Source organism: Sinocyclocheilus rhinocerous, unplaced genomic scaffold, assembly GCF_001515625.1.
Source record: "Sinocyclocheilus rhinocerous isolate Xijiao unplaced genomic scaffold, SAMN03320098_v1.1 scaffold671, whole genome shotgun sequence".
Taxonomy (NCBI): Eukaryota; Metazoa; Chordata; class Actinopteri; order Cypriniformes; family Cyprinidae; genus Sinocyclocheilus; species Sinocyclocheilus rhinocerous.
Window position 1 is genome coordinate 1194541 of NW_015625021.1, and position 15130 is coordinate 1209670.

Sequence of the window (15130 nt, forward strand, 5' to 3'; positions counted from 1 at the left end):
ATACAGATAATGTAGAGTCGTGCATTAATTTGAGTGGTGACAGCTATTATGGGAGTGGCTTGATGCGGCGCAAGAGACGCAGATAACATGATCTTGGCCCTTAAGAAACTTTAATTAATGCTGTCACGTAACAAATCTGTTCAAATATAAAATTAAATGAATTGCTAATTGCTACATTGAAATAAAAATGTAAAGCCTGTACAAATATTAGAAATCGTGAATATAAATAATTGGGAATCATGTAAAAAAAATAAAAACACATTTCATTTATCTATTATAACATTTATGTAATTTGGTTTGCTTGGCTGTTTCCTTATAAAAGTCCAGAAATTTGTCAAGTTTTTCGTCAGGTGTTTTTTTTATTATATGATGTCATTACGTTGTTGTCTTGCCGCCAGCTAATCGCTGCATTGTTGATCGTGGTTTCGAGTATCGATACATAGCCCCTTTTAAACCAACCCATGAACACGCAATTATCTCAGATAACTCAATCCAGCCATACTAATCATCAATAACAGGTGCGTTCGAAGAACCGAATTAGCCAGATCCTGATTAGCGCGATGATATCATCTTGGATGTGACATTTAATCTCGGATGTAATAAGCGACGTACGAAGAACGGGCCCCTGGAGTGCTGTGGATTACTTGTGGATTATTGTGATGTTTTTATCAGCTGTTTGGACTCTCATTCTGACGGCACCCATTCACTGCAGAGGATCCATTGGTGAGCAAGTGATGCTATATTTCTCTAAATATGATGAAGAAACAAACACAACTACATCTTGGATGTCCTGAGGGTGAATACATTTTCAGCTAATTTTCACTGTTAGGTGAGCTATTCCTATGGTGTAAGGTTTAATTTGAAACAATTACAAAGAAACTACAATTAACACATCGAGTTAAACCTGACATTTTGAAGTAGAAAAAACTGAAATAGTATTTTCTTGTAAAACATACTCCAGTAATACTTTACAGTCTTGTTTATACCCAAAAACACTTTCAGTCCAGGAAATGTGACACTGTGTAATCTTGTAAAGCCGCTTCAAACTCAAACAACCTTTTCTGCCCTTTTCTTGTACTCCCCTTCCTTTAACCCCAGTTTCAGACCTTTTGATTGGCTCAAACTTCACCAGTCCTGTGTCTCCATTACCGCTCTGGCTGGGCATCAGCCGTTGTGATGGCCGTCAGCCAGCAGCTACAGGTGGAGATTGTGTTGTCGAGCCGTTTGAAGAACAGAGCTCTCTTTATTCATCTGTTCCTCGGCTCACTCTCTCCCTACATCCATCCCTGTCGCTAATATGCAGAATGAAACTCTCCACTGTTCGTTTGAACCCAAAGCTTCCTTTATTCAACCACTGAACGGACATGCATTAGACACACAAAGTGTGAACACAAACTACACAAACTACAACACACTTATGAATTGTAGTTTGATTTGGTTGTTTTTACAATTAAATTTGGTGTCTGTTTAAAATTTTCACCTGTAATTATTTCACAAAACAAGATTCCGATTTCAAATAAATGCTGTTCTTTTGAACTTTGTTCATCAAAGAATCCTGAAAAACAAAATGCATCAGTTTCCACAAAAATACTAAGCAGAACAATTGTTTTCAACATTGATAATAATCAGAAATGAGCAGCAAATCATCATATTAGAATGATTTCTGAAGGATCATGTGACACTGAAGACTGAAGTAATGATGCTAGGAATTCAGGTTTGCATCACAGGAATTAATTATATTTTAAAATATATTCAAATAGAAAACAGTTATTTTAAATTGTAATATTTAAAATGTTTACTGTAGTTTTGATCAAATAAATCCAGCCTTGGTGAGCTTAAGAAACTCAAACATTTTAAAACCTTATCGACCCTAAATTTTTCAGTGTTTCATTCAGTTTATTTATGAAGTGCATGCAAATGAAACAAAAGCTTTCTTCATTCATTCACAGAATTACAAGAACAGAAAGGACATGCATTATTTCAACATGTATATAAACAGTAGTTTGACTTTTTAAAATTCCGTTTAGTGTCACTCATTTCAAATAATTATTTCACCTTCAAATGGTAGTGAGATTGTTTGAAAGAACAGAAGCATTGTACTGGAACAAACAGTGTATTTTCTGACATCTCCAGAGAGTTCGTATCAGATCCTGCATCCCTTTGAGCTTCGTGCCGATGAACCGGTCAGGAAAGTCTGTAATTGCGCCGGTCACGTCACACATTGAGTGCTGTCAAACTCCCTGGACTCTTCTAATGAGAGGACCAGGGAAAGTTCGACTTGTATTCTTGAGGGCAAGTTTATTTGGCGTGTAGGAGAGCGGGGAGGTGTGCGTGTGATGTATTTTTAGCAGGAGCTGCTTCTGCAGTGCAGAGCGGTGCATTAACATTTGATCAGGGTGCAGACAAGGGGACACATTTGAGGAAATAAGCCTGCGTTTTGGAAAATGCACTGCTCCACTTCTCTCCTCGGGTATTAGTGTTTGTGAGGGAAAATAGAGTTTCTTCCTCTTCCTCTCTCTCAATCCATCCCTTCTCCCCCCCCCTTAATCTTTAATTAAAGTCAAACAGCCAGTTCTTAATCCCAATTTACAGCAAATGCCCCACACTAACTAAAGCTGAAACACATCGGAGAGAAAAAACCTGATTGACAACCAGGAAATAGAAGCAAGTAAAGCAGAGAAGTGCAATTATGAAATTTAAATTCTCCCTCCTTCTTTTTTTTTTTTTTTGATAAGTCATTGCAGATGCCAAATAAGGAAAACTGACCTATTTTTGGGGCGAATCTGAGGGTCACATTATACCACAAATCAAAAGGAAAAATTCAGAAATTATATTTTCATAAAGGAAATTATGCCTATTTTAAGAATATTAAGACTTTGACATTGTTACAATTAAACTCACATTTTTTTTGTAAAAAAAATAAAATCAGCATATTAGAATGATTTCTGAAGGATCATGTTACACTAAAGACTGGAGTAATGATGCTGAAAATTCAGCTTTACATCACAGGAATAAATTACATTTTAAAATATATTCAAGTAGAAAACAGTTATTTTAAACCATAATAATATTTCATAATATTACTGATTTTACTCTATTTTTTTAAATGCAGCCTTGGTGAGCAGAAGAGGAAAACATAAAAAAACCCTTCTGAATCCAAAGTTTTCAGTGTTTCACTTATTTAAATATTTAAAAGAAAGCAATTAATTTAACACTTTAATTTGATTTCTGCTCCACTTTCAGTCTGAACACTCCTCCTGGAACCAAAGTGAAGCTCCTGGGGGCCGTTCAGGTTAAAAATGGCCTCCTGCTATTGGACGATTCCAAGATCACGGTTCTCGGAGGCGAAGTGGATCACATGATCGAGAAGTGGGAGTTTCAGAGGGTGAGGTGCATGTTTTCTCTCAAGCTTCATTATGAATATTTTCAGATAATATATATGATGTAGTTGTAAATGACACATAGTTGCAAACTGGATTTGTTTTATTGCTTTCATGAAACAGAGATTCAATCTACCATGTACATATTTAATATCTCCTTAACTAGTCCTAAAAGACCAAATTTGAATATCACCACCCACATTTATAAATAAACACTTTAGAATGAACCATCTTGACCCGCGCCAAATGAATTTAGCCAATCACAACAGAGGTCATTTGCATACAGAATTCTTAATTATGCCGTGGCACAAGCTGTTTAATTCTGAGTGTCAGGGAGTTGGTGTAAAACATGAAACTACACTAATTTACAATTGTTTTTACCACAGGAAACCTTCACTGACATTATAAGTGGGCTCTAGGGAAAAAATGAAGAGATGTAAAATGTGACCCCTTTAAAGGTTCTATTCATTAAAACTTAAGAAACAGAAGCCACAGTATCAGTGTCTGTAACCATCTGTTAATATTCATCATGTTTTGGCTCAGTGATGGATGACACATTGGCAACAGATGATTTATTTTAATTATCAATCAAAGCCAGATAGCATGAAGACGCATTGCTTTATTCATCTTGATGAGTAAATAAGTTCAGTCCAAAGATTATTCTCCTTGATAGATCAGGGTTATTATAATGAACTAAAACTGAAAACCATTAAAAAACGTCATTATTTGAAATAAAATCAACATTAACTGAAAAAAAAACACTTATTTTATTTCAGCTAATTGCCAAGGCATCATTTCTCATTTTACTTTAATTTTAATGAAGTAACTAAAACTGAAATAAACTTAATACATAAAAAAAAAAAAAAAAAAAAAAAAAAAAAGACACCCAGCAAAATTATTAACAGTAACTAAAATGAAAATGGAAAAACAGCATTAAAAGATATTAAAACGGATTCAAAATATTGGTAAAAACTATAATAGTATTTCAGTGATACTAAAGTAACCCTAGTCTGGATTCACTTGAATGTTACATTACATCTAATGTTCAACTTTTTCCCACAAAAGAGCCTGGCCAAACACAGCAGAAGAAACATTGGTGCAGAAGGCGGACCTCCTCCATTCGTTCCCTTTGGACAGGTCAGAACTCCTTCAGCTTTTTTCATTGTGACCTTTGACCTTCTGGTTAATTATTAGGTTGATTTGACTGATTGGATGGATGGTGTATAATCTGTCGTCATCTCTCTGTAGAAATGTGCTCATAAGGAGCAGGTGGACAGCAGAGCTCTGGATCAGAGGAAGACCCTGCAGAGCACTAACGCTGTCAGATCTGCTGAAGACAACGATGAGTTTGAGAAACAAAGAACCGCTGCTATCGCAGAAGTCGCCAGGAGTAAAGAGGTGTGCTGTCGTCCTTAATGATTATTATGAGACATTTAATAATAATAACCGTTAGCCGACCATATGTTTAAAGATGCAGTTCTTGTGAAATTAATGTACACTACGGTTTGATTTTTAAAGAAGTCTCTTCTTTGCTGCATTTATTTGATAAAAATACTGTAAACAATGTGGAAAATTATTACAATTTAAAATAGTTGTTTTCTATGTGAATATATTTTAAAATGTAATTTCTTCCTGTAATGCAAAGCTGAATTTTCAGCATCATTCCTCCAGTCTTCAGTGTCACATGATCCTTCAGAAATCATTCTAATATGCTGATTTGCTGCATTTCTGATTATTATCATCAATATTGAAAACAGTTGTGTTGCTTCATATTTTTGTAGAAACCATTATACATTATTATTTAAAAGTTTGATTTCAGTAATTAAAAAAAAAAAGTATTAAAAATGAATACTTTTATTCCACAAGGACCCATTAAATTGACCAAAAGAGGCAGTAAAGACAAAAATTCTGATTCAGATTAATGTCCATTAATCTTTCTATTCATCAAAGAATTCTCGAAAAATAAATGTTACATTTTAAAATATATTCAAATATGCAACTTTAAATTTGCAATAATAATTTACATTATTGCTGTTTTACTGTATTTTTGAGCAAATAAATGCAGCCTTGGTGAGCAGAAGAGACTACTTTCAAAAACATGTTAAAATCCTAATTATTCCGAACTTTTGACTGTTAATGTACATAAAAACCCCCAGATTTCAGTGTTTTGCACTGTGCAAAGATAATGGCATTTCAGTTCAGAATAAATATGATTTTCATCCCCTGCAACAAAGTAGCACCTTTTGATAATGAAATATTGATATATTAAAGCAATATGTAATTGAATTTGTTCGTTCTCATGACTGCGTCCTTAGGCCATGGGAGAACTTAATATTCTCCGATATTTAATTAAGAAATGTTTGATTTTGAGTGTGTAATTACAAATGTAACGTGATAAGTGAACACCACATAAATGATTAAACGCTTCGTCTCAGCAGCACCTGGGCTGTGTTTCAAAACACACTTATGATGTCCAGAAACATTGTTCATTGTGCTGTAGGTGTGCCCTTGTAAAATCAGTTCTTAAATTGCTGGAGATGCACAAATGTCTGGTGTTTTTAATCGTGCATCTGTTGTCTTCTCTTTGGTTCGTGATAGACGCGTACGTTCGGCGGTGGAGGCAATGCAGGCGGAAACCTCGCCAATCCAGGATCCACCTACAAGACTCGAGACACCTATCAAAGAAGACGAGAAGAGAGAGAAAAGCCGTGGACGGAGAACAAGTCAGAAGGAGTTTACAGAGATTTGGTGAGATCCAAAGATCATCATAAAAAGATGTAAAATTAGTGCTTTGTCAGCAGTTTTAAGTTCTTCCTCATGAAATGAACTGTTAAAGCTGTAAAACCCGGGAGAAGATCCAAACAGACTGAACGTAATTATAATAACTTCAGATCCAACATCTAGTTCAGTAAAATATGCATTTTTTTCTGCAGTCCTCACTGAGAACAAAACACCTGTGGTTTAATCACTTATTAGTTGTCTACTGACTTTCCAAAACCAGTGAGTTAAAATGCATCATTACTAGATTTAGTGTTGTTACTTTAGTAAGCGATCACATGGGTGAATGATAAAACAGGCCAAAACACTTTAATGCATCATGATGGTGAGTTTTACACAGACATGCATACTGTATTTTCTTCATGAAATGTAAAAATGGGGATGTGTCGCATGAACAATCCATCTGGGAATCTGAAAAGAGATTTTATTAATCTCAAATTTTTTTATGTTCTTGAAAGGCCTTTTATACTCTCAAAGGCTGCATTTATTTGATTACAAAAACAGGAATATTGTGAAATATTGTTACAATTTAAAATTAGCGTTTTCTATGTGAGTATATTGTAAAATGTAATTTATTGCTGTGATCAAAGCTGAATTTTCAGCATCATTACTCCAGTCTTCAGTGTCACATGATCCTTCAGAAATCATTCTAATATGCTGATTTGCTGCTCAAGTAACATTTCTGATTATTATCAATGTTGAAAACAGTTGTGCTGCTTCATATTTTTGTGGAAACGGTGACACATTTAGTTTTTCAGGATACTTTGAATAGAACAACATTTTATTTATTTTTATTATTGTTGTAACATAACTGTCATTTTAATGTCTTTGCTGTATAAATGTATTAATTACCTATTTTTCTATTTTCTTATTTTTTTAATAAGTACTAAATCAATCTGACCTCAAACTTTTGAACCACATACAAGGAGAAAATAATCATGGAAAGTGCTTCATTTAGACTTTGAAAATAGAGGATGAACATTTCTGTATAAGTTAATCCTTTTACAATTAAATGCCATTATTTCTCTGGTAAAGATGAATCGATTGCTGATGTAAGCACCGATGTGACCCCTCTGTGTCTGTTTTGTTTTTGATTGCAAGGCAAAATGTTTTTTTGTGCTTTCTATTCGCTACATCTGTTCTTTTGTCCCTGATTTTAATGCATTTTTTGATGACCCTCAAGTTCATCAAATTCCTTTCTGCTGTTTCATGTTGCTGCTGCTGTCTCTTCAAGGTTGATGAACGCGCTTTGAGGGACATCATGGAGATGGGCTTTAACCGAGAGGCGGCCAGACAGGCCCTGCTGGATAACAACAATAACATGGAGGTGGCCCTCAACTTCCTGCTCACCGGAACAAACCAGCCCAAAGCGGCCCAGATGGAGCAGAGCCGCCCACCACCTCGAGGTAAAACCTTCAAGCGCTGAGAAAAGAACCAGAAACCTTCAGATCGTTGTCAGATATGCAACTGCTCAGGAAAGCAGGCTGTAGATGTTATAAGAGCAGGGCTGTGCTGGTTGCTTAAACTTGTAGGGTTCATTTATACTCAAGTTTTAACATAAAGGTGAAATATTTCTCGTTTATTTAGTGCAGTAAAACCCATTGACGATAATCTGGCATCTCAAATTGATAATTCAGTATTTTAATTGCCGCTTGTTTGCCCTTTTAATATGACGGTTTATTTGTTCTTTGGCAGGAAAGGGTCGTGGAAGGGGACGCTCCAGACAAGATGAGGATGAGGAAGCAGGAGGAAGGCCATCTGGGCCCAGCACACTGTTTGACTTCCTGGAGTCAAAAATGGGGACGTTGTCCATTGACGGTACACTGAATTTGTTTTACTTTTAAAAATTAAAAATGCTAACAATATGAGTGCTTCTTTAAATTTGATTACAGAATTGGCCAATTTTGGATTCTGATAATATAAGGGTCTCTTTTGCTCTTTTAAATAGAAAGTGTGTTATTATTTATGTGCTATTTTAGTATTTATTAATATTTTAAATTTGTTAATATTTACAATGTTACTTTGTATTTATTTTTTTATTTTAGGATTTATTAGTATTATTATACATTTGTTTAGCTTTAACTTATTTTTTAGTTATAGGTTAAGAAATTTTAGTACTTGATCTTTAAGCTCAAGACAAGGTCATCGGATGCCCATTTTCCACAAGTTAAATTTCTCAATTGTAGTGTAAAACAACACCCTGTTTACCCTGTCAGAAACAGCTCTTTTCAGAGCAAGCTGTTTTGTTGCATGCCACTTTATATGCAAATGAGCTCTGCTCATTATAGGGTGGTTGTGTACCAAGGTTATTTTCGTAAACGAAGGCTAAAACTATTGGTCAAAAAACATTTTCGTAAACTGAAATAAAATTAAAATTTCAAAATAAATGAAAAAGAAACAGATGGACAAAAATAAAGTTTACAGTCAATTCAATGACGATTACAAAGAACAGGTTTCCTCAAATCCAGCACTGGAGGGTCAGTCACATCTCCAACCCTGATAAAAACAACTACCTGTAGCTTTGGAGTAACTCTGAAAACCTTGATAGCTTGTTGTTTGTAAACTATTGGCATTACATCTTAATATGAATAAATATGAACATGAATATGAGTGAATACATTTTATACATATAAGTTGCATATTTTTGGTTTTTGTTCAGTTGTAAATAATTATTTTATTTTCATTATTAAGAGGTTTGCACAAGAGTTAACTGTAAACTGTGCAAACATTCAACTTTGCTAAAATGAAATGCCTTGCTTTGGTCTACACTGGAGATGTTCCATTAACTCTGCTAAACTATAATTACTAAAACTAAAACTGAAACTAAAATATATAAAAACTAAATAGAAATGTGTTCACAAAATAAAAACTTAACTAAAACTTACAAAACCATGAATGAAACTAACTAAAACTAAACTGAAATTATAGGAAATTTGAAAACTTCAAAACTATAATATCCTTGTTGTGTACACACACTGCCAACACACATTTATGTTCAAACAGCATGTAAAAGTGCATTTCGCATCCGATGACCCCTTTAAGAGGTTTTCATCGATATATTTATATTTTATTTTATTTCAGCTTGATTAAAAATGATAAAAAGAATTCTGTGCCAACTTAACTTTGATTCTGCTGAACGTTTCCTGCGTTCGCATTTTAATTGGTTTTAAAAAACTTAAGTGCAGGAACGGAAATAACTTGCGCCTTGTTTGCATGCAGCGCACATGTCTGAAGTGTGAGAACAGAGAACAGCGGTCTCGGTGCAGGTTCCCGGTTTGTGTCCGTTCTCGAACCGTTCCGTGCATTTCCACTGCAGAAAAGGTTGTTCCGAACCGGAACTGACGACTTTCATATTTATCGACCAGTATGCAGAAAACTACGTCAGTATATCATCATAAAGAGCTGTTTTTGTCTTAAGTGAACATAAACAGATGAGAAAGAAAATGCACGTGTACAGTATTTTTAGATCTGCGTGCGTTCGGTGTTAAAGAGACCGCAGCCTAATAAATGCTCTGCATGAATTTGTGTTAAATTAACATTAATGTTAATCAAAGAACAAAAGAAAATCATTCACTGATCTTGACTGAATATCTTTTATAACTTTAATTAATGAATCTATATTTTATTTATGAAAAGAAAACTTTGCAGTGTTTTAAAACTTTTAACTGGTTTCTGTACCTGAAATTTGGTTCAGTTGTTTATTTATGCTATTGCTAATTGATTAGTTTGTTCCTATTTTATTACTGACTGTTTACTTGTCTTTAACACTTTAATATTTGAAAATTATATATGTTTAGTTGTTTTTGCTGTGGTATTTTTGTTAAAAGCATAGGCAAAAGTTCCTCTTGTAAGTCTTCTGTAGGCTACTGATTTTTGCTCATGTTATTCAGCTGCAGCTAGGGGTGCACGATTATGACAAAAATCATAATTGTCGATTATTGCCTTGAAATTGTAATTGTGATTATTAATTACGATTATCACAATTTACATTGAATGATGTTTATACCATTGTTTGATGCAACTGCATGCCGTATTTTTATATAAAAAATAAACGAGCTGAAAACACTCTAACTGAAAAACCTTTAGTGCTTTTCTATAGTATTAAGCCTCAAATGTCAACTATACATCGGATTGGTTTCTTCTTTAAATTATAAAAAAAGTACAAATATAAATGGTATTATAGTGTTATACTAAAACTAAAATTAAAACAATGGAAAAACCCTTAAGATAACATGTAGAAAAAGAAAAAAAAGCATCTTAAGCACACAGAATAACATAAGTAGACTTTGAACGATTAATTGCCGCTTTGAACGATTACGTAATTGTGGCATCCATAATTGTAATCGCGATTAGAAATTCAATTAATTGTGCAGCCCTAGCTGCAACAGAATGCTTTGCAAAAGGACACAGAATAAATGTTTGACATCTAAATGTTTGACTTAATTTTTTTATATTGTTTTTTTTATCTTATTGGAATCGAAACTAGGAATTGATACGAATCGGAATCGATAAGCGGAATCGGAATTGATAAAATTCAAACGATACCCAACCCTAGTTATAGAATAACTATTCTTATTCTTATTACGTCCAGAATATAAACCCTTCGGCATGATAAAAGACCCTTTTTCATTTTGAGGTTGTGATCGGAGTTTATTTTGCAATAATGACTATAAATGATTGCTTTAAAACGATTGTATCATTTGCTTCATTCCTACTGCATTTGCAATGGAACCAATCTTAATAATGGGAACATTGTATCAGGATTTTTAATCTCCTCTTATGTTGAAGTCCCAGTGGGCTGCAGAACTGTGCGGCGTCAAACAGATGGCCAGTCCCAAATGAAGGCGCTCTATTAGTCAGCTTTAGATAAGTCTCTGCCTGACATATGGCTTTAGGAGAAAACAGACAGGGCTAATATGTGGAGAAACGGTTTGTCGTCTTCCGCTCTTTCAGTGCTGTTGTTTTAACATTCATGCTCTTGCTTTGAGTCAGAATGACCTGAAACACACTGTAGTTGTGCTTTTGAAGTGCCCTGCATCATCACTGTGTCCTGCATTTAAGTTGATATTTCTGTGAAGAGACTGTCAGCTTTCTTGAATGAACTTTTATTACCACTTGTTTTTTTGCCGCATTTCCCCACATCATAAAAGGTCATTTAAATGCATGCCGTGATGCTCATGGTGCAAGACACTAAAAATATATAAAACAACAGGTAACAGGCTTTTCAGTGGGTTTGAATGGTCTTTTCTGAGCTTTTCTTCGCAAATACAGAAATGTGCCATTTAATTGATTGGCATAGCAGGTAATAACTTTATCAGCGCTCCATTAAATTTTCTTTCGGGTTTTAATGTTTCTAAATTCAGTCCCCCCCCATTTTCATTTGTCTAGGCTCTTTTAATGATTACATTAAATTTACATTAATTGATCAAAAGTGTGTCTGACTAATTAAATCATAAATTTAATGTTGAGCAAAAATTATTTTTTAGGGTCCTATGAAATCGCTTTCCCCCCCCCCCCCATTTAATTAATAAATCGTGAAACTTATTCAATTTAACAACAAATTATTAAAAGTATATTTTTATAAGTTATTATTATTAAAATTATTATTAAAGTTATTATTTAAAAAATAAGTTATTTTTATGAAAGACATTTATTTTCCCCCTTTTTCATTTTTCTGGATTCCATTTTAATGGTGTAATAAAATTTTAATGATCAAAAATCCTTTCTAGTCAATTGAATTCTTAAAACCTGAATAATTTATTAACATTTTTACAAAATATAAAATATTTATATTTTCAGAAAATCTGTGTTGGATTTATTTAATGCAGATTTACTATCAAAAATGGTGGTAATCAAATGAAGGCAAAAAATAAACTATATAATTAATATTTTAAAATGTAGTCAAGTGAAAATGTATAATTCTTTTTGGGTTTTTTGGCAACAAAATGCTTCTCAAAAAATTTTTACTGTTAAAATGTAAACAAAAAATTGAGAGATTCTTTAAAAATAGTTTTAGTTTTAATTATTATTACTGTTGCTTTGATATTATAGGTAGTAAATGAAACCGCACCACTCATTCACACGTTTTTCACCATAGGCCCTTACAACATTTACAATTTGTAATCAGTTGCTTTACTGTTTTTCTCATAATTAACCCTCTAGAGTCAAAGAACCAACCTTCACTACAAAACCACCTATATAAGATGATTTTCCCCAGCACTGATCAAATGTTCAGAGATGCCGCCCAGTCCAAACACCCTCCCCGAAACGAGGGGCGCACGCAGAGAAACGACAGGCCTCCACGTTTCCAGAAGGACGGAGACTTTCCTAAACCCAGTGCGGCCTTCTCCAGCGTCTCCCAGCCGCAGAAATGGAGGGACAGGGAAGAGCGAACGGGAAGAGGAGGATCAGAGCGATGGAAGAACGACTCTCAAGGTGCTAGACATACATACACTTCGATGGGGAAGTCCAGGGAACAGCAGGGTAGCTCTGGAAAGGAATATAGTGGGTCAAAAAGCTTCCAGCAGGAACCACGTAATGGCGGATTTGAAGAGCAGGATGGGACAGGACCTGCTTCATTTAGGAAAAACCAATCAAATGGATCCGCGGCACCCAAATCCTCAAATCCTGCTGGCTCGGATCAGAAGGACAACAGAAGGAAAGGCAAGCTGGAAAGACCGAATTCAGGCTACTTTGAGCGTTCCCAGGATGCAACGAAAAAAGACTTTTCGCAGGACGCTGGATTGGGTCAGTGCATCAAAGTGGGCAGGTTTTCAAACGCGCAGCTTCCTAATGGTGATTTAGAACACAGACGGACCGGTCCAATCAAGCTGCAGTCTTCAGCACCGCCTCAAAAACAAACCAACATGCATAACTCCGCCCCCAAGAAACCATCCGGACCAATCAAAGGTCAGAGAGAGACGGCGGACACAAATGATCACGTAAACTGGAGAGCTGGTGACCAGTGTCTAGCGCTCTACTGGGAAGACAATAAGGTGAGTCATTTGCATTATTTTTAAGTGGCGTCGGTTCTGGAAGTGTTTTTTCCATTCATTTTTCTCAAAGGGAAAGTTTTGTTTAAACTGTTATAAGCTGTGAACCAAACCAACCAACTACAAGGTGAATCACAACATTACAAACTTATTTGAAGCAAAAAAACATTTTAAAATCAAACAAAATGACAAAGATTGTGTACTTAATGGCTTTATTGAAGAAAAAACTACAATCCCATGATGCTTTGCGGATGACAGTCGATTTAAAAGCAATGGTGAGATATAAAACTGTTCTTTTAAAATCGGTGATCGATCTATACAAACAATATATTTTAAGTTTATTGCCAAATATATATATATATATATGTATGTATGTGTATATACATTTACATAAATAATTAAGTAGTTTGCAGACTGACTTTTCTGTATAGGACCATGGATAATGTAGTTTTTCACCAGGAATTATGCTGTTAAACAAGATTTAAAGGGGTCATGAAATGCATTATTTTATAATGTTTCCTGAGCTGAGCTTATAATCTTAGTGTAGTTTGTTAATCAAAAATGTCATAATTTAGATATAAATGTTCATTTTCTACCCTGAATTTAGCCTTTGATTTGAATGCTCTTTTGGGAGGGGCGTGTCTGCTCGGAGACTTCAGTGGAAACGCCCACTGCTGTGATTGGCTAACATCTTTGCATATGAAATGAGTATTACATGTGGAACTCTTCTTACTATAACAGCCAACAAGATTAACTGATGAAAAAGTTAAATTAAAAGTGTTGATTATAGCGTTATATTTAGATCAACTCCCATTGTATCAAAGGTTGCAGCTGTAGCCGTCTTTAAGAGTTTAGCATTGAAAATCAATTTCCCTATGGGGAAAATGAATGGAGCTTTTAATTCCTGAACCACGACTGTTGCACTTTGTACCGTTTTATTGCATTTTCCCCTTTTGTGTTTTTGTAAAACATCTTTGTATATTGGTGGCAGTTTTATCGGGCGAGAATCGACGCCATCCACCCGTCTGGATCCACGGCTGTGGTTGTGTTCAGCGACTACGGCAACTGCGAAGAAGTTCTGCTTCACAATATCAAACCTCTGCACATGGATGTGTGGGTAAGCAACAGATTGAGCTCCAAACCTTGAGCTCTGCTACAAAACCTAGAGCATTTTGAAGCATCACGGGTGCCAACGTGAAGGCTGTTCAATAATTTGCTGCCTTCTAAAATACTTTCTTTTAGCAACCATATCATTTGGGAACATTGTACCAAAGTGAGAGAAATGGTGCTTTTAAATATTCTTGCTTACTTACTTCCTTTCTTTCTTTATTGATGGTGGTGGTTGAGGAGAGACCCCCTCATATGATTGTAAAGCACTTTGGGTGTAATGCAGCAATGCACAATAAAAAGCACTATATAAATGCCTCCATTCATTCATTCATTCATTTGCTTGTTTAAAAGATTAGATTTAAGTCTAATAAATGTATTATTTTTGCCCAATATTTGTTGCATATTTTTATGCTTATTATGCCAGGACTTTTCAATCTTTTGAACCCCCATCCTAAAATGTAAAAGGGTTTTATATATATTTTTTTGTATAAAGACCCAATACTGTGAAAAAAATATTATTACAAATTTGTCTGAAATATTAGTTGGAAAACATTTAGTTTCTATTAAGTTACATTATTACTTTTTTACTACTAAACTGTACATTATAGTACTGTACTGTTTTTATTAAGTATATATTTTTTATTTAATAACATTTTTAAATTTTCTTATTTAAATCCTTTTTATTTATTAATTTTTTATTGTATTTTAATTTATTAAAATTGTATATTATTTATACATTTATTTATTTGTTTTATTTCATTTATTTATTTATTTTCCCAAATTCCCAGATTTACACTTTTGGTGGCATTTTATTTATTTCAAGACCAGTCTGTCTGTTTTTTTTTTTTTTTTTGGCGTTTTTGCCTTTGT

General features: G+C 34.3%; 1 protein-coding gene across 1 annotated transcript in view; it reads left to right on the forward strand.

The window, feature by feature from the left end:
* Positions 1 to 15130, forward strand: part of LOC107747549 (tudor domain-containing protein 3-like) — a 32690-nt gene that overhangs the window by 16610 nt on the left and 950 nt on the right. The window contains exons 5-12 of the mRNA XM_016562126.1: positions 3244 to 3385; positions 4446 to 4517; positions 4629 to 4778; positions 5979 to 6128; positions 7393 to 7564; positions 7854 to 7976; positions 12321 to 13153; positions 14142 to 14267. Coding sequence (XP_016417612.1) covers positions 3244 to 3385; positions 4446 to 4517; positions 4629 to 4778; positions 5979 to 6128; positions 7393 to 7564; positions 7854 to 7976; positions 12321 to 13153; positions 14142 to 14267 — 1768 coding nt within the window. The remainder of the gene's footprint in view (positions 1 to 3243; positions 3386 to 4445; positions 4518 to 4628; positions 4779 to 5978; positions 6129 to 7392; positions 7565 to 7853; positions 7977 to 12320; positions 13154 to 14141; positions 14268 to 15130) is intronic.